Below are 25815 nucleotides of genomic sequence, written 5' to 3' on the forward strand. Positions count from 1 at the left end.
TTGTCATAAGGGGAAAATGTAGGTGTGAACTAACATGTAGTGTGAACTATTGCATCAGGTAGTCGATGTTCCATCTTCTCTATTTAAATCTAATGATTATTGAATGGCAATATGGTTTACAGACTTCATAATCTGCACTCTTTGGGTTAAATCCAGTATTTATTTACACTCTGGTGTTTTTATTCAAGTACATTTTTGTTAATAGAGACTGAGAATCCATTTTATTTTTGTTTTTGGTTGTTTTGTTTATTTTATCAGTTCCAGTGTTAAATGTTCTTTTGAAAATAAAGTATATCTATCTTTGGCAGGAAATCCCATGCATTATTATGTCTCATAAATTTAATCAATCAATCAATCAATCAATCAATCAATCAATCAATCAATCAATCAATCAATCAATCAATCAATCAATCAATCAATCAATCAATCAATCAATCAATCAATCAATCACTTTATTTTGGTAAATTGTCCACATTAAACACAAGAAACAACAAAAGAAAAAAAAGAAAAGAACAATAGACAAACCCACAGTTTACCAAAAAAGGAATAGGCCGAAGCAAAGCTTATTCTTGCCTACCCTATTTTTTTACTTTACAACCTACCAGGATTTCTTCAAATTCAGATTCAAGTTCATAGTACATATATAGATCTACATAACAGCGTAAGATTTTATCATTTTACATTTTAAAGCTCTTTTAAAGTTCACCAAGAAAGGACATAACTTAAATTCATCATTCAATTCATTCCACAGTTTCACACCAATAACTGAAACACATCTAGACTTTATCTGACTTTTCTCTTTTGCACATTCAAATATAAACAAACCTCGCAAATTATATTTATTTTCTCTTAACTTAAATAATTTCTGAATACCAGAAGGAAGACTTTTATTCAATGCTTTATACATTATTTCCAGTATTTTTGTATAAACAATATCTTTAAATTTTAATATTTTACTTTGAATAAAGAGTTTATCAGTTGGTTCACGGTATCCCACCTTATTTATAACCCTTATAGCTTTTTTTTGCAACTTAACTAATATATCAATAGTTGTTTTACTTGCATTTCCCCAGATTTCTGAGCAATAAGACAAATAAGGCATAACCAAAGAGGAATATATAACATGCAAGCCTTTAACATTTATTAAGTCTTTTATTTTAAACAGTATTCCAATAGTTTTTGCAACTTTATTTCTAATATATCCTATGTGAGGCTTCCAACTAAGTTTATTATCTATGATAATCCCTAAAAATTTTGTCTCATAAACTCTTTCGATTTCAACTCCATTTATGCATAACTTTACATTATTATAGTTCCGATTACCAGAGAAAACCATGAATTTAGTTTTTCCTTCATTTAACGATAACTTATTGTAATCAAACCATGTTTTCAACTCAGCTAACTCTTTTTCTACTGTTTTTATTATTTCATCCATATTTTTTCCTGAAAAAATTCAATTTGTATCGTCTGTAAACATTATAAACTTTAACAGACTGGATACTGCAAAAATATCGTTTAAATAAAGTATAAATAATTTAGGTCCTAGGACTGAGCCTTGAGGAAGACCACATTTTACCATGTCTGTCTGTGACTTAGTGTTGTTAATTTGTACATATTGTAATCTATTAACCACTGATATGCAACTCCCCGTAAGCCATACAGTTCACATTTACCCAATAGTCTTGCGTGGTCAATAGTATCAAAAGCCTTGCATAGGTCAATAAACACACCTACGGTATTAAGCTTCTGATCAACTGCTGCTGCAATGACCTCCACAAACTCCATCACAGCTAAAGTTGTGGAGCAGTTGTACCTGAAGCCGTACTGCTGCTCGTTCAATATATTATTTTTATTGAGAAAGGAGTCCAGTCTTTTCATAAATAATTTTTGAAAATTGTGGTAGCAATGATATCGGCCTGTAATTTGTTAATATTTGCTTGTCTCCACTTTTATGAACTGGAAAAACCTTTGCTATCTTCATTTTGTCAGGAAAGGTTCCAGTTAAGAATGATCTATTACAAATATAGCTGAGAGGTTTAATAATACTATAAATTACCTCTTTCACAACAGCCATGTCAATATCATTACAATCTTTGGATTTCTTATTTTTAAATTTTTTAACTACATCTATTACCTCACTTTCACTCTCTATTCCCAGGAACATTGTATTAATATTATTAAATTTATAATTATGTTTTTCATCTCTACCCTTTGGCAATTTGTTTACTAAATTAGGACCGATATTAACAAAGTACTTATTAAAGACTTCAACAATATCCTCCTTTTTTTCCACTATTGTGTTGTTGTGTTTAATACTTATTGAGAAATCTCTATCTTTATTGTTTTTAATAATACTATTAATTGTATTCCATGTACCCTTAATATCATTGCAGTATTTTTGCAGCAACCTATCATAACAATCCTGCTTATGCTTTCTCAGCACTGATGTTAACTTATTTTTATATACTTTATATTTTCCTTCTTTTTCATTAGTTGGGCACATAATGAAATCCTTCTATAACTTGCTTTTCTTTTTACATGCCTTCTCCAAACTCTTTGTCATCCAGGGAGTCAATCTATTTTTGGATGTTTGTTTATATTCTTTAAGGGGACAATAATGATTGTAAATTTTCATAAATATTTCCAAGAACATATTATATGACTCATTAACATCATCAACATAAAGATTTTGCCAGTTATAATTTATAAAATTCTACTTTCATTTCTTCCACAGCTTCAGGTGATTTTACTCTAACTAAATTAATAATTTGCTTTGTCATATTTAAATTGAACTGATTACTAATATCAAGCATAGTGAACACAGGCAAATGATCAGTTATGTCAGTGACTAACAATCCACTTTTTGTTTTCACATTAAATTTATGATTGATTATTATGTCATTTCCATTAAATCAGTGTACAAAGGTCTTCAAACAATATTATTGTTTATCCCAATCATTTTTGAGACAATTAATCACTCAGCAAAATTTGTTATCGCAACAGGCCTAATTGATAGTTCTGAGATTTCATCGTATCTTGCACAGATTGAAGAAACTTTTGGTCAGATGCAGCAAAGCAAGCAGCCCAAAGCACAGCCAAGCCACCATGCTTCAAATTTGGGACCTGGCTCTTCTCTTGCCTTCCCTCATTTTTCAGTCTGTGAACATAGAGCTGATGTGTCTTGCCAAAGAGCTTCAGTTTTGTCTCATCTGTACAGACATCATTATCCCAGAAGCCTTGTGCCTTGTCATTACACACTGTGACAAATTTCAGTCTGGCTTTTTATTAGGATTTGCTTGCAGTGGTGGGCTTTGTGGTAGACTCTCATTAAGTCATATTTGGCAGAAACAACAGCTGGTGCTACTTGACACTGATCAAATCAAAATCAAATCAAAATTTATTTGTGTAGCACATTTCAGCAGCAAGTCATTTCAAAGTGCTTTACATCAAATCAAACACAAAAACACAATGCAACATGGAATCAACAACAAAAACAACATCAAGTCAGATTCCGTCAATAAATTTCTAATTGATTACGTTTCAAATAAAACTCTAAACAAGTGGGTTTTTAGTTGAGATTTAAAGGAAGTCAGTGTTTCAGCGGTTTTACAGTTTCCTGGAAGTTTGTTCCAGATTTTTGGTGCATAGATGCTGAAAGCTGCTTCTCCTCGTTTGGTTCTGGTTCTGGGAATGCAGAGCAGCACCAGAACCAGAACCTGAGAGTTCTGGAAGGTTGATACAACAGCAGCAAATCTTTAATGTATTGTGGTGCTAAACCATTCAGTGATTTATAAACTAACAACAGTATTTTAAAGTCTATTCTTTGAGCTACAGGGAGCCAGTGGAGGGACTTTAAAACTGGTGTTATGTGCTCTATCTTCCTGGTTTTAGTGAGAACTCCAGCAGCAGCATTCTGGATCAGCTGCAGCTGTATGATTGATTTGTTGGACAGACCTGTGAAGACGCTGTTGCAATAATCAATACGACTGAAGATAAACGCATGGATGAGTTTGTCTAGATCTGGCTGAGACATTAGTCCTTTAATCCTGGAAATGTTCTTCAGGTGATAGAAGGGCGACTTTGTAACTGTCTTTATGTGGCTCTCAAGGTTCAGGTCAGAATCCATCACTACTCCCAGGTTGCGGGCTGATCGCTGGTTTTCAGTTGTAATAACTGAAGCTGTGCACTGACTCTAGATCTATAACTCTAGATCTATAACTCTAGATCTATGACTCTAGATCGTTCCTCTTTAGGTCCAAAAATAATAACTTCAGTTTTGTTTTTGTTCAGCTGGAGGAAGTTTTGGCAGATCCACACATTTATCTGTTCTAAGCATCTGTTCAGTGATTGGATGGGGTCAAAGGTCACCTGGTGACATCATAATGTAACGCTGTGTGTCATCTGCATAGTTATGGTAGCTAATATTATTTCCTGTTATAACCTGAGCCAGTGGGAGCATAGATATTGAATAAGAGCGGTCCTAGGACTGAACCTTGGGGTACCCCACATGTGACCTTTGACCTCTTTGATGAGAAGTTTCCACTGATGTACCTTAACCTTGAAGCTCACCTTTAGTTTCTTTGGAGGTTCTTTTGTTTCTTACCCTGCTTGTGGAGGGCATCGATACCATTCTGAAATGGTATGAAATAAATTCAGTGTTTCAGCAGTTTTGCAGTTTCAGGGTTTCCCCCAGAAAACTTGTTAAGCCTGGTGGTCGGGGCACCCAGGCAGCCCACTGTGTTTCTGTATTAAAAGATGTTGAGTTTACAAAAAATGTAAAAATATTACTGGGTAATTATGTTACTGGAAGACATTACTGACAAATCATAAAAACCCACAACTGGTGTCTTAAACACAACAAATCAAAAAATGCAATTAAAATAAGTATCAATTATTTGCACTTTTATTAAATCCAAATGAAGTCATCAGTTAGTGGATCTTAAAACACAATGTAATGCTGATCACATTTAGAGCCAGCCCAAGGCATACATGAACTAAGCTGCTGCTTAAGGCTCTCAGACTTTCAGGGCCCCATCAATGGTAACGTTTTAACACAAACCACAGATATAGAAATGTAACGTGCTTATTATGCATATAAATGCTGTTAAATTTGATTTCATGGTTTCAGCATAGATACATTAAAGCATAAAATAAGCCTGCTAGGCTTATATTACACTGGGGTAAACCCTGAGGTTACTTGAAGTTTGTTCCTGATTAGAGGAACATGAAAACTGAATCCTGCTTTGTTGGTATGTTTGGTTCTGGTTCTGGATGCAGAACCTGAGAGGTCTGGAAGGTTGATACCTTCCAACAGCAGATCTTTAATGTATTGTGGTGATAAGCCGTTCACTGGTTTATAGACTAACAGTATTTTAAAGTCTCTTCTCTCAGTGAAGGACTATAGAACTGGGTGATGTTCTCCATCTTCCTGGTTTTAGTCAGATCTTTCTGGATCGGCTGCAGCAGGAGGATTGATTTTTAGGCAGATCTGTGAAGATACTGTGGCAATGTGATTAAAAATAAATGCATGGTTGAGTTTCTATAGATCTTGTAGATAATCTTGTGCGCATGTGTCAAACTCAAGGCCCGTGGGCCAAATCTGGCCCGCCATAGCTTTTATTGTGGCCCTCTAGGCTCTAAAGGGACACACAGTTAAGATAACTGTGCTCAAATATTATTTTATCAATCGAATCAAAGCACTTTTTTTCCCCATTGTCTGCCAAATTACACCAGTAAGTCCCTCCTGTTTCTTTCAAATTATTGCGTAAATTAACACAAAATCAACAAATTCTTGCAGTTTTTCACACTATTGCATAATTGCAAATTTGATGCAGATTTTTGGTAAAAAATGTTGAAAAACATTGGATCTAAGTGATCTTGCTCCCACCTGCAGGTATTTCAAACTTCTACTAATCAGCTGCTTTAGCCTTTGTTGATGAGAAGTTATTATTCTTAATGACACTGAGAGTAATAAGCACAAATATTCCTAAATTAGTACCACAAACACTTTGATTTGTATTGTAAAAAACCACAAAAACAATCGCGAAATCCTGGCGGGACTGAAAAGATTTACAATCTAATTCAATTTTAAGAATTTATTTATATATTAAGAGTTTTGTTAGCAGGTTTTATCAATATATTCTGGCACCATCAGCACTTTATGAACACTGATGATCTTAATTTGGCCCAAAATGAAAATGAGTTTGACACCCCTGATCTAGTGTGTCTTAGTACATGGTTTCCATTTAGAGACAGTGCTGCCCCACTGTGGCCAGTGCATGAATAAAGCTTAGGAAATGTTATCCGTTGTATTTTCTTCAGTTGGCTATCTTCACATCCTTGTTGGGTATTTTTTTCTCCTGTGTCCCGGCTCTACGTTGACACGTCTGTCTGATAGTAGTGGAACAGAAGCGCGCAGGCAGCCCAGGAGAGGCAAAGCGAGGGAGGGAAGGCTGTTAAGCAGCACTCACACAAGAAGCGTTGATGTCTGAGCAAAGCCAGTGGACAGAGACAGCCGTCCTCCTGCCTGCCTGCCTCCTTAACCACATGCACTACTCCTGTGGTGAGTCAAGTCAACCAGCTGTGGACTTTATTGGCATTGTGTGTTTTTAGCTGTGAGTCTGGGCAAACACTGACACTGTGAATTCTCTCATGGTGGCATATGCTGAGAGCTTCATCGCTGGCAGGTAGAATATGAGGAAGGAAGGAGCCGAGCTGCTGCCTCGGCTTTCTGTCAGGAAAAAACAAGGTGAATCAAAGAGCTGCTCCAGCGAAGCTCAGAGCTGTTTGTGTTCGCTTTCATTTAAAGGTGTCATTTCCTAAATGCACGTTAAAAAATGACCTCTGCTGCTCTTGCTGTGCCTGGCTTCCAGTGTGTGGACAGAATCTTTATTTAGAGCCAGTTGTTCATCATAAAGCAAATAACTGATACTAGCTTTATTTTCCTCTGAGATTAATGCTCTAAGCCATTTTCATAGAACATTGAAAATTGTTTATATAATAAATTTTTATATGCAAAAATTTAAATTACAATGCTATTATGTTTATTTTTAGTAAAGGGACATCAATATTTAGTACTTATTTTGAAATGTTCATTTTATTCAAAGTTGCTAGTTCTAACAGAAAGTCTGCAGCATAGATTTGGTTTTTTGCTTTACATCTCAGAATCATTAGAAAAAAACACGAGTAAATATCTGAATCAGCAGATTAGACCTGAAAGAAAACTAAGAAAAATATTAGCCAAGAAGAAGCTTGATCACTGCATCACCAAAACCAACAACACTACCATTTGGATTAAATAGTGGTAAAATGTCATCTTACTCAGCTATTTACAGGTACAATATTAGGCATAATATTATGACCACCTGCCCAGTATGTTGAGCAGGTGGTCAACATACTACTGGGCCAAATGCTCATGCAGTGTGTGTTATAGTATGTCTCCAAGATGTTGGCATCCAATCCTTTAAGTCCTGCAGGGAGCAACATGGATTGGACCTGTTTGCCCTGCACATCCCACAAATGCTCAGTGAGATTTATTCACTGCCCCTTTATAACAGAGGACAGCTCAGTTAGAGCAAACAAAAAAGCAAGGCTCGCACGGTTTGGACATACAAAGAAGGAACAGAAGGCATGTAGGGAAAAATATGTTAAATCTGTAGTTGCCAGGCATCTGGTGCATAGGAAGACCAAAAAGAAGGTTCCTAAATGTAGTGAAGAAAGACATGCAGACGATTGGTGTGATGGGAGGTGGCTCAAGGTATTCAGATGGCAGGTAGGTAGTCTGCAATAGAGTCCACTGAAGGGAGAAGCTTAAAGCGGAAGGTCTCTCTGCCTCTGTTTGACTGCACTGACTGCCCGGCTCTGAGGACAGCTTCATTTAGTGTACGGCTCAGTTTAGTGATGCAGGAAAAAGCAGACTGCTTGTGTGGCCTCTTTATGTCACTGCTCATCTGTGCACACAGTACAACCTAGCAACAGTGTTGAACATGAGCATCCAGTATAGGATGTGCCTCACTCTTTCCCAGCTGTTCCAACAGGGTCATCATGAAGTAGAGTCAGACTGTCATGACCCTCAGCTGCCTGTGCTGAGGTTTTGTCTTGTGATGGTATCTACAGTGGAGCTCTGGAAGTTAGCGGACACAACCACCAGCAGATATCTGAAATCTGCAAATACTTGAGACTCCGTCTAAATCTGTTGATACATTTCTATTCTAATAGTTAAAACACCAAATGTGCCTTAATACCCATTAATAATAATTAAGCTAAAGATTTCATAAATCATACGATACGGTCTTTATGGACTCCCCACTCACAAGGCTCTGACCAGTGGATATTGTCTTGGCACTCACTACAGAAGCTAACATCTTCCTTGTCTCAACCCGCATCAAACAAAATTAATGGCATTCCTGGATTGGCTGCTTTGTAACCAGCAGCAATGAATGTGTCAGGTTGTGTTGCTCCAATAGGTAGTTTTCTGAACTACATTTTCTTTCAACTATTCTACAAACTAAATTATGGAATATTTAAATTTTCCACCAATGATTTGGAGTCATGTTTCAAAAAAATGTATGAATAGGTGAGGATCATTTTAGTGTCGCTGGTATCTCTCCATATTAGTTCATTTCTTTGTCCTGAGTTTCTTTTTGTATTTTGTTCTGTGCATTTGGGTTTGGACTGTTGTGTTGGTATTAGTCCTTAGCTTTGGTTTGTGGTTTGGATTCTCTGTGTGTCCTTTCAGTTTCTCCTGAGTCCATTGTTCATCTTTCCCTCAGTTTATGTTCTGCATTGTATTGATCAAACTCAGCTGGTGTTCTTATGACAGATCAGGTCTGTAATAAGTAGCTGGATGCTACTGTTGCTCCTGCCCTGGTTCTTGTGTTCTGAAAGTCCTTCATGTAACTCTATCTCCATCATGCATTTCCCATTTACATTTGGGTCCTCAACAGGTTCCAAATCTAACAGATTCATCAGTGTTTCTGTATAAAGCTGAACTTCAGTCCTGTGTTTAAGAAAAGCCTTAGTTCTTTCTGAAATGGTTTCAATCACAGAGACAAACATGACCTGTTTAAAACAAAAGTCTGTAAAATTTCTAGCAATACATTTAGCATATGGGACACTGACTTCATAAGGAGGAGACTTCATTTCATTTATTTTGAAGGGTTTTTCTCGCCCTTCCTCAGAACAGATTAAATTAAAACAAAAATTAGTCAGCTGTGTTACGAGACAGAGCAGACATTACTGCATAGAGCAGACCAAGCCACTATGGTCACTATGGCTCTATGCTTGAGGGTGGAAGATTTTAGTGGCTGAAAGACGGGGAGAGAGCGACCTGAAACTAAAGCTGAGAGATTGTAGAGAATAAGGTCAGTTGAGGGGAAGATTAAAGACTGAAACAATATGAGAAGAAAATTCAGACTACTGGAAAGAAGGAGAAGAATAGTCTGTTCTGTGGCTTTTCTGAAAGGTTATCAGTCTGAATAGATGGAGAATGGAGCTGAATGGCAGCTCTGCTCCACGGTTCTAAACACTGGGCATCTTTTAAGTGGCATTTAAAGCAAAATACAGTGTTAGCTTCTGGCATTAAATATTAGCTGACATTTCTCACACATGAAAACAAATGCAGTTATATAAATGTGTGTATGTGTGGATTTAGTGCCTAGGTGTGTCCTTCCATGTATGTAAGTGTCACATCAAAACTGCAACAACAAACTCTGTTGCTCGTGTCTTCAATTTGCAGCCTTTAAGTATGTATGGCATGCTGGGAAAGAGGAAAAACTAAGATTTCATGCTTCTGCTGGAGAAGAAACACGAGTTTAAAATTCTATTTTCACACAGACTCCTTCTTTATTTGTGGCATTTTAAATATTGCATCAAATCTCATGGTCTGTCATGAGAGTGGAAAACTAAACATGTTCTGTCTTTCACTCATTTCTTTGTTGAGGTCATGTTCTTGGCTTAGTTAAATGTGAAGGACTGTGTGATGTTCAGGGTTGTTACTGCAATATTTCAGTCAGGTTTGTTTGTACCAGAGTAGAACTTTGAACACAGTTCATTCACAGCGAATAGAGGACTGGAAAAGCTTAAACTTAAAATTCACTAGATGGATAAGTAGGACAAATTAAGCTACACAAAATATACTCACTGGCCACTTCATTAGGTACATCTACTTCAGTGTTCAGAACTGCCTTTATTTTTCATGTAATCAGAAACATTCCTGAGATTTATTTCCTTATTCTTTTCATGATAAAATTACACACATCTTGCAGATTTATTGACTGAATATCCATGATCAGTTCTGATCAATGTGATCTCTTGGATTGAGGTTTGTAGACTGTGGAGGCCAATGGTGTCATGAAGTTGGCTATCTTAAATGAATGGATATGTTGAGCAGCAACGCTCTTGTTATTGCGCAATAGCCAGGCCCAACCTAAACCTCACAACATCAAGGGACTGACCACTGACCAGCTCTCTGCCTAACAGGTCCAGAAAACCTCTAAACCTTTGAGTCTTACCCTAGAGCAGGTTTGAGAGAGATGATCTGTATAAGCTGGTGTTGAAGGAGACTCAACTAGCCTTTAACTATCTACCAAAAGTTATGACCTTTTTCAATTAAGAAGCAATCAGCTGAGTAGCCCTCGCAACTGCATAACTTCAATAACCACTCTTGTTAATGGTAGCTCTCTCCCTATCAACAATGAGCACTTGTGGGGCGTGCTCCGGTGGTGTAGAGGTTGGCGCGCCCCGCTTGGAGGCCTTCAGTCCTCGGCGCGGCCGTTGCGGGTTCGATTCCCGGACCCGAAGACATTTGCCGCATGTCTTCCCACCTCTCCTTCCCCCTTTCCTGTCAGCCTACTATGAAAAAAGGGACACTAGAGCCCAAAAAAGGACCCCCTGGTGGGAAAAAAACCCCAAAACAAAAAAAAAACAATGAGCACTTGTTACAGACTAGTTAGTTTTTAGTGGCTCAGCATTAACCCCAAGGTTATTATTTTACCAACACTAAAGGAACGTTTGAAGCCACCACATCTCTAGAATTATGTTCATGGATTTTACATTAACTAGAAGAATCATAAAATGGCAACCGACTCAATTAATGTCAATGTCCACAATCCTAATTAGAATTTTGATGCATCTTTATTAAGCAAGCGTTTAGCAGGGGTAAATGACAGACAGTTTTAATTATCAAGGATTACAAAATAAAAGTAAAAATCAATTTGAGTATAATCACCTTAATAATTTCCTAACTTCCTTTCCTAAACTGTGTCACTGATTTACTAAAATAGGTTTTGGGAGGCAGTTCAACTCATACCCAGATGGAAAATGATCTCAGCAACAGAAGGTTCCCGTGTCCTTGGTTTGAGGAGCCACACAGCCCCACACCATGATGCTGCCACTGCATACCTTAAGTTAGCATGGTACAACTGTCCCAGTTTTTTCTCCAAATGTAATAATTGTTATTGTGGTAAAACAGTTCCACTTTAGTTTTATTAGAGCAGAGGACATGTCTCCATAAATGAAGGTCTTTGTCCCAGACAAATGAAGGTCAAAGCCAGACTGCAAACTGCTTTTTCTTTTGGAGGAATGGCTTCTTCGTTGCTGAGGGGCCTTTCAGTCCATGTGGACACATGACATGTTCCACTTCTCTGGATAAATTCTCAATTGCTAATTTACTTGGCTATTTGTAAACTTTTAGTTAAATACAATTTGGCATCTGTGGTGAAGTTAGAATACAGTATCAGGAGAGCAAAATTTCTATATTTTTGAAGTCCAACACAATGGATGTTTTCAAATTCCAAAGCACATATTTTATTTTTTTTTATTTTTTTTTTTTGTTCCCCAACAGGGGGATCCGTTTTGTGGGCTCTAGTGTCCCTTATACCACAGTAGGCTGACAGGAGAGGGGGGAGGACATGCGGCAAATGTCGTCGGGTGCGGGAATCGAACCCGCGACGGCCGCGTCGAGGACTGAGGGCCTCCAGGTGTGGGGCACGCTAGCCTCTACTCCACCGGAGCACGCCCCCACATATATTTTTTTTGACATTTTTTGAAGAAAGTACATTACGAGGTCAGGGAAGAGAAATTTTAAAAACCATGAAGCAAGGACTACAATGTTCCCCAGTGTTTAAAAATAAACAATCACTATTGCAGACCCAGCATCATTCAGGTCAAACCTTCTCTTGTTTGTATCATTGCCTATGAGCTTTCTAGAGTTGATAAGAAGCCTCATGTGTTTATGAAAAGAATGAGAGAGTCAGCAGTTTTCTCGTGATGCAGCATCTGACCAATAGAAGTAGAACAGAGAAACATGAAGAAAACAAAACACTGCCTCCCACACCAGACATCCAAGAACAGGACTGGAACAGACCAGACGAAAGCAAAGGGAAAGAGGACAGGACGTTTTTCAGATTGGCAGACAGAGCTGGAGGATGTTGTGATGTTGTCCTCACTAACCTGCACAGGCTGCTGTGGACTGCTCAGAGGCAGGTCTTCTTCAGACTGGGACACTTAAATATTCTGGTTTTTTGGAAGCTGTGGATGCAGGATATCTGCTGTAACATTATAACAGGAGCATAATGCTTAAATTCAGAGTCACACATGGCTCCAGGTGTGTATATGTGTGCTTGTTGATGGTAAGGTTTGCAGTAATACTATGATTTACGATGTCAGTAGGAAGCCAAGCTACTTTTATGTTGCAGAACTAGTTCTGATTTCAGTTTTAACTGCCAGTTCTGTAGAAAGATTGCAACTTTTTTTCCATTAACCTAACATGTTCTAACATTCAAATTTTGTATTTCTCTGTTTTTTATCAGCCACAATGAAAGAAAAGTGACCTGCAAGCACCCAGTATCGGGCATCCCATCACAAGACAACTGCATCTTTGTTGTAAATGAACAGTAAGTCTCTTTGCACCATGACACACCCAGATAGTGTTGTGTGCCCCTTTGTTCTGCTCTGGACTAAAATGTCCAATACAAACTAATGGACTGATTTAATTTGTATATAACTATTGGATCTGTGGAGTGAAGCTGTGCAGCAAAAATGCACTGTATACCATTAGGCTTAACTTCTCTTTTCCTGTGGACAATCATAAAACCATGCTTAACTCTGTTCCAGTTACTGTTATTCCTAGTCACAGAATTGTTTGCAGCCATTTCGGTAAAGATGGGTATTTTTGGTTAATTTAGTTTTTAATTAATACAAATGCTTTTGACTTTAAGCCTATATGATTTTGTAAGATTTACTCTGAATTCTTATCACAACATCACCTGTTATGTTTTGCCAAAAACTGGCCAAAAGTAGCTAATACAAGTTAGCATAATGTGAGTTTTGAAAACTTTAGAGAAAGCATAGAGGATGGTCAGAGCGTGGAAAGGACAAATCAGTCTAACTATACAGTATCCAAAACAAGAGAGATTGATTCTTAAAAAATCAATTTTTAAGACAATCTCGCTGGAATGAAAGTCTGAAAAAGAATAAATTCTGAATGAAAATACAGAGCTATTCCAGCCTTCTGCCAACTCTGAACGCCACAATTCTCCTATATCCAAGACATTTTTGGTGGTGCAAATATAATTATTTCCATCAGTTTTGTCTTCATTTGATCGAAGAACAATGTCTACCATTCATTAACAGGCTAAGTTCCTTAAAGTATAAAGTTTAGACATTTAATTTGGATGAAAAGAGGTGTATGACTGAACATCATCTGCAGAGAAGTGATAAGAGTTGACTTTAGAGATTGACAGAATATGCCAAAGGAGAAAATTCAATAAAACCTCTGATTACGGTTTTCTATCGATCGCCAATTACCAATCTTTAAAAATCCTGACATTCTGATTCCAATTTTGGCCGATACCAATTTTTTTTGTCTGAAATATATTTATGAAATATATGAAATATATTTTATCCTAAATATAGAAAGAAAGTCACTAAGTTGGCAACAGTGATGTGACTATTGCTAACTCCAAATGTGCAGATATGACCCAGTGGGCCATATCTGGCCCACTGGGCCATATCTGGCCCAGTGGGCAGAGCAGAAGAGCACAAGAGGACAGCAGAGCAGAAGAGGACAGTGGGTAATTTTTAGACTTTTACTGAGACAGATAAGATCAGTTTCACATGTAAGTATTGGCCGATCACCGTTCTCTCAAAATTAAGGAAATCATCACTGATACGTCGGCAGGCTGATAAATCGGTGCACCCCTAAAAAACAATCCTCAACTACCGTACGCTACTCCAATTCTTACACTTTACTTGTGTTGCATAAAAAAAATCCCAAGTTATTACTCCAGCTAAATACAGGGGTTGGACAATGAAACTGAAACACCTCTCATTTTAGTGTGGGAGGTTTCATGGCTAAATTGGACCAGCCTGTTGGCCAATCTTCATTAATTGCACATTGAACCAATAAGAGCAGAGTGTGAAGGTCCAATTAGCAGGGTAAGAGCACAGTTTTGCTCGAAATATTGCAATGCACACAACATTATGGGTGACATACCAGAGTTCAAAAGAGGACAAATTGTTGGTGCACGTCTTGCTGGCGCATCTGTGACCAAGACAGCGAGTCTTTGTGATGTATCAAGAGGCACGGTATCCAGGGTAATGTCCGCATACCACCAAGAAGGACGAACCACATCCAACAGGATTAACTATGGACGCAAGAGGAAGCTGTCTGAAAGAGATGTTCGGGTGCTAACCCTGATTGTATCCAAAAAACATAAAACCACGGCTGCCCAAATCACGGCAGAATTAATTGTGCACCTCAACTCTCCTGTTTCCACCAAAACTGTCCGTCTGGAGCTCCACAGGGTCAATATACACGGCCGGGCTGCTATAGCCAAACCTTTGGTCACTCGTGCTAATGCCAAACATCGGTTTCAATGGTGCAAGGAGCACAAATCTTGGGCTGTGGACAATGTGAAACATGTATTGTTCTCTGATGAGTCCACCTTTACCGTTTTCCCCACATCCGGGAGAGTTATGGTGTGAAGAAGCCCCAAAGAAGCGTACCACCCAGACTGTTGCATGCCCAGAGTGAAGCATGGGGGTGGATCAGTGATGGTTTGGGCTGCCATATCATGGCATTCCCTTGGCCCCATACTTGTGCTAGATGGGCGAGTCACTGCCAAGGACTACCGAACCATTCTGGAGGACCATGTGCATCCAAAGGTTCAAACATTGTATCCTGAAGGAGGTGCCGTGTATCAGGATGACAATGCACCAATACACACAGCAAGACTGGTGAAAGATTTGTTTGATGAACATGAAAGTGAAGTTGAACATCTCCCATGGCCTGCACAGTCACCAGATCTAAATATTATTGAGCCACTTTGGGGTGTTTTGGAGGAGCGAGTCAGGAAACATTTTCCTCCACCAGCATCACATCGTGACCTGGCCACTATCCTGCAAGAAGAATGGCTTAAAATCCCTCTGACCACTGTGCAGGACTTGTATATGTCATTCCCAAGACAAATTGACGCTGTATTGGCTGCAAAAGGAGGCCCTACACCATACTAATAAATTATTGTGGCCTAAAACCAGGTGTTTCAGTTTCATTGTCCAACCCCTGCATTAGGTAGTATCTTTGATTTTTCTGGCCTTTTGGTCTGTCCAATTGTAGCTGTGGTTCTCTTTTTAAGTTGTTTGCTGCTTCTTTAATATGCTTAATTTCATCATCAGTAAAATGACTCACTGCTGAATGGTATCCTTTCAGTTATTGAACCTGTATCTAGTACAGATTCAGGTTCAAAGAAAATCTACACTATATATTGCCAAATGTATTTGCTCACCCATCAAATGATCAGAACCAGGAGTTCCAATCACTTCCATGGCCACAGGTGTATAAAATTAAGCAAGTGGGTTTTTAGTTGAGATTTAAAGGAAGTCAGTGTTTCAGCTGTTGTACAGTTTTCTGGAAGTTTGTTCCAGATTTTTGGTGCATAGATGCTGAAAGCTGCTTCTCCTCGTTTGGTTCTGGTTCTGGGGATGCAGAGCAGAACCAGAACCAGAAACCTAAGAGTTCTGGAAGGTTGATACAACAACAGCAAATCTTTAATGTATTGTGGTGCTAAACCATTCAGTGATTTATAAACTAACAACAGTATTTTAAAGTCTATTCTTTGAGCTACAGGGAGCCAGTGGAGGGACTTTAAAACTGGTGTTATGTGCTCTATCTTCCTGGTTTTAGTGAAAACGTGAGCAGCAGCATTCTGGATCAGCTGCAGCTGTTTGATTGATTTGTTGGACAGACCTGTGAAGACGCTGTTGCAATAATCAATGCGACTGAAGATAAACGCATGGATGAGTTTCTCTAGGTCTGGCTGAGACATTAGTCCTTTAATCCTGGAAATGTTCTTCAGGTGATAGAAGGCCGACTTTGTAACTGTCTTTATGTGGCTCTCAAGATTCAGGTCAGAGTCCATCACTACTCCCAGGTTTCTGGCCTGATCACTGGTTTTTAGTTGTAATAACTGAAGCTGTACACTGACTCTAGATCTATAACTCTAGATCTATGATTCTAGATCGTTCCTCTTTAGGTCCAAAAATAATAACTTCAGTTTTGTTTTTGTTCAGCTGGAGGAAGTTTTGTCTCATCCACACATTTATCTGTTCTAAGCATCTGTTCAGTGATTGGATGGGGTCAAAGGTCACCTGGTGGCATCGCAATGTAACGCTGTGTGTCATCTACATAGTTATGGTAGCTAATATTATTTCCTGTTATAACCTAAGCCAGTGGGAGCATATAAATATTGAATAAGAGGGTCCTAGGATTGAACCTTGGGGTACCCCACATGTGACCTTTGACCTCTTTGATGAGAAGTTTCCAATTGAAACAAAGAACTCCCTGTTCTTTATGTAAGATTCAAACCACTTAAGCACTGGACCGGAGAGTCCGACCCAACTCTCCAGTCCATTCAATAATATGTCATGGTCAACACTGAGGTCCAACAGAACCAGCACTGTGGTTCTCCCACAGTCCGTATTTATATGGATGTCATTGAACACTTTGACTAGGCCAGTCTCCGTGCTGTGGTGAGACCCGAAACTAGACTGGAAGGTTCTACGTCTCTCTGAATATGATCTGTTGTTTTCAGTTTTTTAACTAAAACACTGAACCCAATTTATTTTCAGATGTATGATGGAAGGTCTATTAGTGAACTGCATTAGCTCCAGTTCACACTCCAGACCAGATGGTGGCTGTAATGCACACTTTCAGTTTCTTTGAAAAGCTCCATAAAGAGAAGAAAAGTCAAGAAGCCAGAGAAGATAACAGATGCTGTTCAAATTCACCATTTTTACTCGCATAATATTGCCTTAAAAGTAGAGAGGGCCTTGATAGTTTTGGTAAATTAAAGCTGGTGACGTCTTAGTCCGAGTTAAACGACATCACAACAGGACAAGAACCGATGGAAATGAAATGTGGGTCATGAAAGGAGCTCGAAGGGACAAAGGCTGCTAAGGTGTTGCTAGCTGATGGTAAGTTTGCTTCCAAATGCTAATTATCTTTGCTCAATTATAAAGAGTGCAGTTAATAATTGAACAAACTTACGTTGGTTTCAGAAATAATTCCTTTATTAACTTTATTGTGACTTTTATGATTATTACTATAACAATCATTCAGCTTCATGTTTTAACTGCATGGAGGCTGTTGTTTCTGTGTGTCGACTTAATATAATTTTCTTCATAAACTTAACCTGGTTTTGATTAAGCTCAGTATGCCAAAGAGACTTTGATACTGTGAGGCTGTTAGAACTCATTCATCATTGTTTTTATCTTCAACATATTTTTGCAGTTTAAGCAAATGAAGATGAAAAAGGAAGCCAGGGATCATCGATTAGAAAACCTAAAGTCTTTCCTGTCTCAGAAGAGGCTCTGGCTCCACCAGATCACCAACCAGGTCTGAGGATGAACCTCCACATCGTCTTCATGGTGTAAGGCTTTTTGGGGGTTTTTTACTGAGCAATTGGTACATTTTAACAACAGCAAAAACTGGTGTGAAACCAACACTAAGATCTTAATAAACATGATTTGATTTAAAAATAATTGGACAGAATTTATTCCCCTTGTTAATCTATCATTTCTCTTTCATACATTTTATTCATTGTTAGCCTTCAGGGCCCTGTGATGGACTGGTGACCTGTCCAGAGTGAACCTCGTCTCTCATCTGATGACTGATGGAGATGGGCACCACCAGCCCCCCTCACCACCCTGCAATGATCAGAATGTTCAGATCATGGATGGAACGATTTCAAGATAGATTGTTTCCCTTCAGTCCAGACTTAAAACAGCTTCATAGTTAATGCCAGCATCAACTGATTTTATGATATTGCTGACTATTTTTTCCACTTCAAAGAAGACACCCAGAAATGTTTTTTAACTCCAGGCATCCGGTCCCAATCATCATCAGTTCTCATGATGCCACATACATAGCAAGTCCACAATGTCTTATAATTATAAGTCTTACGTTTTTCTTTGCTGTTTCTTTTGTACTCTTTAAAATACAAGTGCTTCCTCTGTTTAATTGCTCTATTGTTTTATACTTTTTTTGTAGGTTTCTGTAAAGTGTAGTGGTCCAGTGAATGGGAATAAAATATTTTTCACATTTCCTCTAAAGTGTACCTATTGTTTTATTGTGCTAATTTTGATAAGAATATTATCTGTAAACTTTGAATGTATTGACAATTTGTATAATTCTGTGATAATATATTAGCAATGTACTCTTGATAAATGTGGCTAAGATTTTATTTGAGAGGGTGTGCATAAGACTGACATGATACTGTCATAAACATGACACCTAATAGGAAGATACCAACAGGTGTCATGAGTTTCATTCAGTAAATAATGACACTTTTAATGAGAAATTGCTTTAAAAGTTGGATGACAAGTGTTATGTCAATCTTATGCACACCCCATCAAATAAATGTTACCAAAATGATAATATATTGAACACACAATGTAAGTTTTTTCAGCCAGAAAGTGTGTTGTAATTGATCCTTCTGTGTTCTGGTAGCCTGATGTCTTTGCAGTACTGTAGTGTGAATGAAGCATGTAAAGTACAAAGTGACAAAGAAAAATAATAAAACACATTAAGTAACTAAGAAGTGTACTTCTTTAGGAATTATGGTAAACCATAAGTGCAATTTTAGCATACTGTGATCATGCTATTAATACATAAAATATGTAATGCTCACATACTTAAAATACATTCTAAGTATATTTTAAATGTAATTTGATCACAAAAATACTCTCAAAATATACTAATCAAGCACGTTTATATTACATAAAAAGCAAAATACTTAAAGTCTACTAAGTGTAACTTAAGTTGTCCAAAAAAGTACACTGAAGTACACTTAGTAAACCTTAAATTTTGCTTTAATACAATTTAAATACTATTAAAGTAAACTAAGCACAAAATTAGTTGTTCCAAAATGTCACTTTACATTAACTAATCCTAAGTGAACTTGAAGTATATTCATGATTAGTGTGACTTAAATTATGCTCAAGTATGTTAAAATTTAAAATACTTCGTATATTTATTTTTCATCAGGGTGATTTTGCTGTCAAACCTGACGTATCAAGAAACTACTTAAATACATCTTGTCTGATAATCCAAAGTGATGATGTAAGACCTCATGTCGTCCTGCAATCTAAAAATCTTTAAAAGCAAATGAGAATACATCAGACATCTGTCAGTTTGGAAATACTTACAAACTAAGGCTTTGGGACTTCATAGAACCAAGGTCAGTAAACTAGAATTAAATTCTTTGTAATTGTATTTTTTCCCAAGTTGCTCTCTGCTGCTCTTCACCCACAGCACAGCCTGCCATGAATGAGTGGACTGGTGAGCATGGCCACCGATGACTGCAGATAAGTGGTTTTTTTGTAGTGTTAGTGTCATGATGTGTAGTTTTAAAGAGGATCCAGTTGCAGAGAGGCAGCAGCAGAGCATGGAGCTGAAAGTTTAATGAAAAATAAACAAAAACTAATAAAAATCACAGAGAACCAGAGCAGAGCAAAAACATAAATCCAATGGAAAAAGCCAGCAAGGTAAACCAGGGAAGAAACAGGATGGAACTGGTTCAATGGAATTTGACTGGATCAACTGGGAGGAGTCAGCAGAGAGGAGCTGAGAATGAGTTAGCCATCACTTTAACAACTTAATGTTCATTATGGTCCACCATGACTGTTGTTTTTCTTCCTTCTTGTGCATATCAAGATAGAATAGGGATGTTTGTTAATGTTCAGGTCAGAGGAATGCGGCCTGGTCATACAAATACAGATCACATAAGAGCAAAAAAATGGATTTGGGTAACTCCTGGGTTCAGTGTTATCTATCTCTAATTTATTATATACGTTGATAAATTTGTGTTCAGTTTTGTAGTGGATGTAATTTCTGTACCCAATCCAGAGGTTTGGAGGCCAGATAAACCCGTTTTTTTCCCTTTGTTTTGTACGTATTGCCTTTGTCATATTATTAACAGATCTTCCTTTTATGTGTACAACTGACAAGCCAGCCAACGTGATGGTCCAATTTGGAGAAACAAAGACTCGCATGAATTGTGCAGAAAAGCAAAAGATCGGCTGCTGCAGAGTGTGGCTGATGGAAAGTTCAGGTCATGTCTGGGAAAGCAAACAGATGATTACCATCACTTTAAATGAATAATGTGGATATTAGCAGGAAAACATAAAAACACCTCTGTTCATCTATCCATTTTCTTACACCCCTGTTCCCAGTGGGGTCAGGAGGTGTGCTGGTGCCCATCTCCCTTTGATTGATCTCCAGCAATCAAAGGGTGAGAGGTGGGGTCACCCTGGACAGGTTGCCAGTCCATCACAGACCTCTGTTCAAGAGAATGTCAATTTGTACTTAAATATTTCATGTAACGTGTGTGTCTGTTTCCAGTAGTCACCAATTGATTCATGTGATTTTTGTTTATCTCTTCCCTCCTTACCCTACCTCCAGTCTGAATATAGGAAAGTTTGTTCACCATTACACTGAAAGATTCATCAGGTAATTCTTCAGCTGACTGAAAGTGCTGCTGCAGCTCCAGCTTCTAGCAGCCTTGATGCTTTAACTCTTTCTCGCCATCACCAATAATCTCCAACCTGCAGCAGGCAGCATCTTTAATGCTAAGCACATTTAAAGCCTTTTGTCTTGGCTCACACATTAACCTATCAGAAGACAAGCAGGAGCATCTGCGAAAATATGACTGGGAGCACAAATATAGATCAACAGTTCTTACTTTTATCTTTATAATAATGAAGTATGTCGTTTTTTCGACATTTTTGAAGTCATAGTATAGTGACGTCATATATATATATATATATATATATATATATATATATATATATATATATATATATATATATATATATATATATATATATATCATAAACAATGAAAAGAATAAATTGATGCATATTATCAATTTAAATCTGAACTAATCAAGTGAAGTAACATTTATAGTACTAATAAGACGGATTGAAGTCCCTGTTTGCTCTCGTTGTTGATGCAATCTGCCTAAATTGACCTCCAGCTGGTAGACAGAACTGTCACTTGGTTGTTTTAATCCCATTAGGCACCTTGTATTGTCTTCTTCAAACATAATCCCTCTACCCAATTAGGGCCAAAAGGAATTGTTTTTTCGTAGTTTGTCAAACCGTGTTAAAAAGTAATTAATTAAAAATGGAAGCATATGTCAAAGTCATCAATCAGAGAATAATAGCTGGATTCAGGCACCTTTACTGTCCTCCACTCGGGATTTCTGCTTTCTTTATCTCTATTTATAGCTTATCCCTCTGGCACGTACATCTTTGTTCATGTTTGTTCACACCAGTTGTCCTTGTCTTTCACTTTCTTCTGCTTACTTTTAAATGGCCCCAGCAGTGAGAATTTCATTAAGAGAATGAAGCAGGGCCCTTTGTGATGAGGTGAAGGTGCTGGGTATTTGGTTTAACAGTCCTTGGTTATTTCTCAGGCAAATGAAGACTTACAGACTGGCAGCACTCCTGCCAACTTGGTAGTGTGACCAGTCACTAGCCATAGCTTTATGAGCTCTAAATGATCATATAGCTGATCTTGATTATTTTGTTTCTATGTCACCTGATGGTAACCAGGTTATATTAAATAGCAAATAAATCCTGTATCTATGATGCTAAAGGATGGAAAGCATAAAAGCAACAAACAAAAAGTATGTATATCTTTATCAGTAAGAAGTGGCACTACATGGTTAAAGAATGGAAAACCAGAAAATGAATGGTTGGCATAAAGAAGATGTGGTCAACCACATCTTACCCAAGTATCTAATGTGGGAAGACTGGTTCCTGTTGTCCAGTCCCATTACAGAATCAGTGTAGCTGAAATAAAAGGTGATTCATGTTTTGGGTTGTTGTGTATGAGACTGAGTGTCCACAATACTCAAGGCCCAACATTGACTCTTTTTTTTATTGTGTGCTATGCTGGGACAAACAGCATTTCCCCCCTTCAGGGGATCAATAAAGTATTGTTATTATTATTAATATTGCATCAAAGGCTAGAGATGCTCTATTGCCAGCAGGACTACCATCTGGTTTTATCCCAGTCTTTAGTCTAATCTGTTTGAATAATAAAATTAGGCTATATATGGACATATTGGAACACTGCAGAAAACAGAACTTGTCCTTAGAACATCTGAGTTTATTTTCACCATTTGAGCCCAACTTTGGGTATATTCAATCTCACACAGTTCCAAAGATCTGTTTTTTAAAAGCAAATAATAAAAAAAATGCATGTTTAGATCTGTAAACTCAATCCGAATCTTGGCGAACAACAACGTTCTTTGTTTAAAAGACGTGGCATGTACATATTTTCAAACTTGCCTTGAACTCAAGGATAACTGTGATCTGAATCTACTAAAATTATTATTTATTTTTCTATGTTTGCTTTCCTCACATAATATTTGACAAATGATAACTTTATCAACCACAATACTACTAATTGTCAGTATGTATGATATATTTTAAATATTTTTTCAGAACATGTTCAAATACACTTTCTGTCTTGTGCCTCTTTTCAGACCAGCTCCAAAGGCTTCAGCAGAGCAAGAAAGCAGCACTGACAATAAAGAGCGTCCCATGAGCATCATGAGTGAAGCCTCTAACTATACTGGTGGCTCAGATTACAGCACCTTCCCTGGCAGCCCAGCTGCCACTGTCACTACTGTCACCACCACCTCATCTACGAGGGTAAGTGCCTTTCGCACAGTATTTACTCTGCAGTATTTGCTGCAGTTAGCAGAAGTTAATTTATCATTTCTAACCTAATCTTGGTTTAAACAACCCAATAGTTTTGATCATAGTCCCTGGATTTTCTTGGAATGTCAATGTTATCAATTTCTGTTTAAGTTTGTCTCTTATCTGTTGCTAAGAGTGAGTTACTGTTAAGAGCAAAGCAATAGAATAGAAATGAACAGTACAACAGATCCTCAGTACATGATGTGTCAAATAAAATGGGATCCACAATTTTCTTTCATCTCAGTTTAGTCAAAGCACATCTGCTCCTGTCACCTGCATGAGGAAACTGTCATACAGGAAAGATGTAGAATATTTGTACTTCAAAGTGACACATTTATCTGTCCATGTTGGTGCTTCTTATCAGCTATAAAAGCTACTTTGGGTTGTGACTTTACTTCAAACACTTCATGGATTTGCTGGTGTTACAACTCAATATATTTCATTCATAAGACCAAAATAAAGCTCACTGATTAAATAAGGTTCATATGTTCTGCTTCTTATGGACACTTGATGATGACATGAAATGAGGACGCAACAGTGGTAGAGAATCTCCCCTCACCTCCCTCTGTCTGAGTAGTGAAAATATCTTCTTTTTTTTAAATGTATAATATGAATAGGAATTTATAGAAGAAGAAATTTTTTCACGCTGCAGAAAAGTATGAGACTTTTTAACTTAAAAAAATGAGGACGTGAAATCTGTCTGCTTTCTGTTCTAATGTGACTTTTTCTGGGAGAGTCTAAGTCTGACATATTATTAAGAACCTTAAGGAGTTTGCACTCAAGCCTGACCCTGTTTGTGAGCACAGTCAACTACAGAAATCTTAATCTCAGTTTCAGTCATTTTTGGCCTTAAACATTTTAGTCTGTAAGAACATGTATGTATTAATTATTCACTTTCATTTTTGTGCTCTGGAAGCCTTCTAGGTCATCCAAAAAAGTCCACAATTTCGGCAAGAGATCCAATTCCATCAAGCGGAACCTTAATGCCCCTGTGGTCAAGAGAAACTGGCTTTATAAACAGGTAATAGTTTTTCAACATGAACAGTGCAAAATGTAACATACAACATAAGCATGTAACACTTTTTACATGAAGTTGAAAAGAAAGAATGAGGAAAGTCACAAGAGTTTGGTTCAGTTCTGTATATAGAGTCCATACTGAACATACTGAATCCAGAGTCCTGTTGTTAAACTACTTGGCTAGACTGTGAATTGGTTCATTGTCTTGCTACCTTTCCACCCTGTCACAGTAAGATATTTCCAGCCCACTGTTTCAGCAACTTGCTCCCCTAAGGACAGCCTTACAGAACACTATTCAACTTGCTCCAACTATATATGCAGTCATTAGCTCTGCTTCAGCTACTGTCCCTAATTTTTGGCAATCAGTTCACTTCAAAGCATCCCCAACCTACCTCCACCCACAGGTGGAAATGTCAGGAGGATTTTCCCAGGGCCCCTATTGGCTGAGTGTGACTCTTGGTAAATACCTGTTGCTGTAGTAGTGACAGATGTACCACAGCAGCAGAGGATCTGGTCCTCAGCTCCATGCAATCAAATTAAAGCAGGATGAGAGGGAAATTGCTAAGTAAAACCTGTCAGAATGGACACAGAGTGAAGAAAGATAAATGGTGTGTGTTTATGGGTGTTGGAGTAATTTTTAAACTTTAACTGTCTGATCTTGTACAACCTTTGACTCCTTCAGGACAGCACAGGCATGAAGCTGTGGAAAAAGAGGTGGTTTGTGCTGTCTGACATGTGCCTCTTCTACTACCGTGGTGAGAACACGCACACACACACACACGCACGCACGCACGCGCACACGCACACACACACACACACACGCACGCACACGCACACACAGAATGCTGGAAGAGGCTGCTGTGTCATGCAGAGAAACCTCAAGTGTGTTAACATTTTGTCATGTTATAACCACACACTGTATTATATTGGTTTTAACACAGAGTCCAGCTGTATAATGCGATCCGGATCTGAATTCAGCTGTTCTGGTTCTGGTCTCAGAGGTTTGTTGGAGAACATTAGAGACCAAGGGACCCAGCACATTTTCAGCCGTTGTGGAAAAGGTCAAAGCAGGGTTACGTTCTTCACTAAGACTCTGTCTCAGAGTGCCGTAGATCTCCAGTAGTGATACATGGTGGTAGCAGAAGCACAGAAATACACACCATACTTTGCAGATTATTTGTGAAGAAGTGCTGAAAACCATGTGTTATTTTCCATCCTGCTTACTATTGTACACTACATTATGCTTTAATACTAATAAAGTGCAAAATGTGTTAATGATTTTTAACAAATTCTAAGCTTTGGCCCAGCTGCAGTCCAATGGTTGGATTTAATGCATCAATGATATGATATGATAACAAAATGGGACATTTTCTCACTAGAATGAAAATAGTGTTTTTATTACTAAACTAAGGTCATTCTAACAAGGACTATTACAGTGTAAGGAATCATTCCCATGCTGCAGGGCCACACTAGTTGAAGAACCTTCTCTTCACAAAGCGTATCTGTCCATCCTTCATTTCTACTAAACAC

The 25815-nt window shown here is 37.9% G+C and overlaps 1 protein-coding gene across 21 annotated transcripts in view; it reads left to right on the top strand.

Annotated features, from left to right (window-relative positions):
• LOC122826053 (pleckstrin homology domain-containing family A member 5-like) overlaps positions 1-25815 on the top strand; it is a 142848-nt gene that overhangs the window by 67371 nt on the left and 49662 nt on the right. For 10 of the 21 annotated variants that reach the window (XR_006369727.1, XR_006369726.1, XM_044107545.1 and 7 more), the window contains exons 4-8: positions 12810-12893; positions 20960-21007; positions 23052-23220; positions 24185-24289; positions 24968-25040. Coding sequence is in view for 16 of the 21 variants with exons in the window: in XM_044107545.1 (XP_043963480.1) it covers positions 12810-12893; positions 20960-21007; positions 23052-23220; positions 24185-24289; positions 24968-25040 (479 nt within the window). In the remaining 5 variants the exon portion in view is untranslated. The other 11 variants (XM_044107533.1, XM_044107549.1, XM_044107541.1 and 8 more) reach the window with 10 other exon arrangements.

This window comes from Gambusia affinis, linkage group LG23 (genome assembly GCF_019740435.1).
Source record: "Gambusia affinis linkage group LG23, SWU_Gaff_1.0, whole genome shotgun sequence".
In the NCBI taxonomy this organism is placed as follows: domain Eukaryota; kingdom Metazoa; phylum Chordata; class Actinopteri; order Cyprinodontiformes; family Poeciliidae; genus Gambusia; species Gambusia affinis.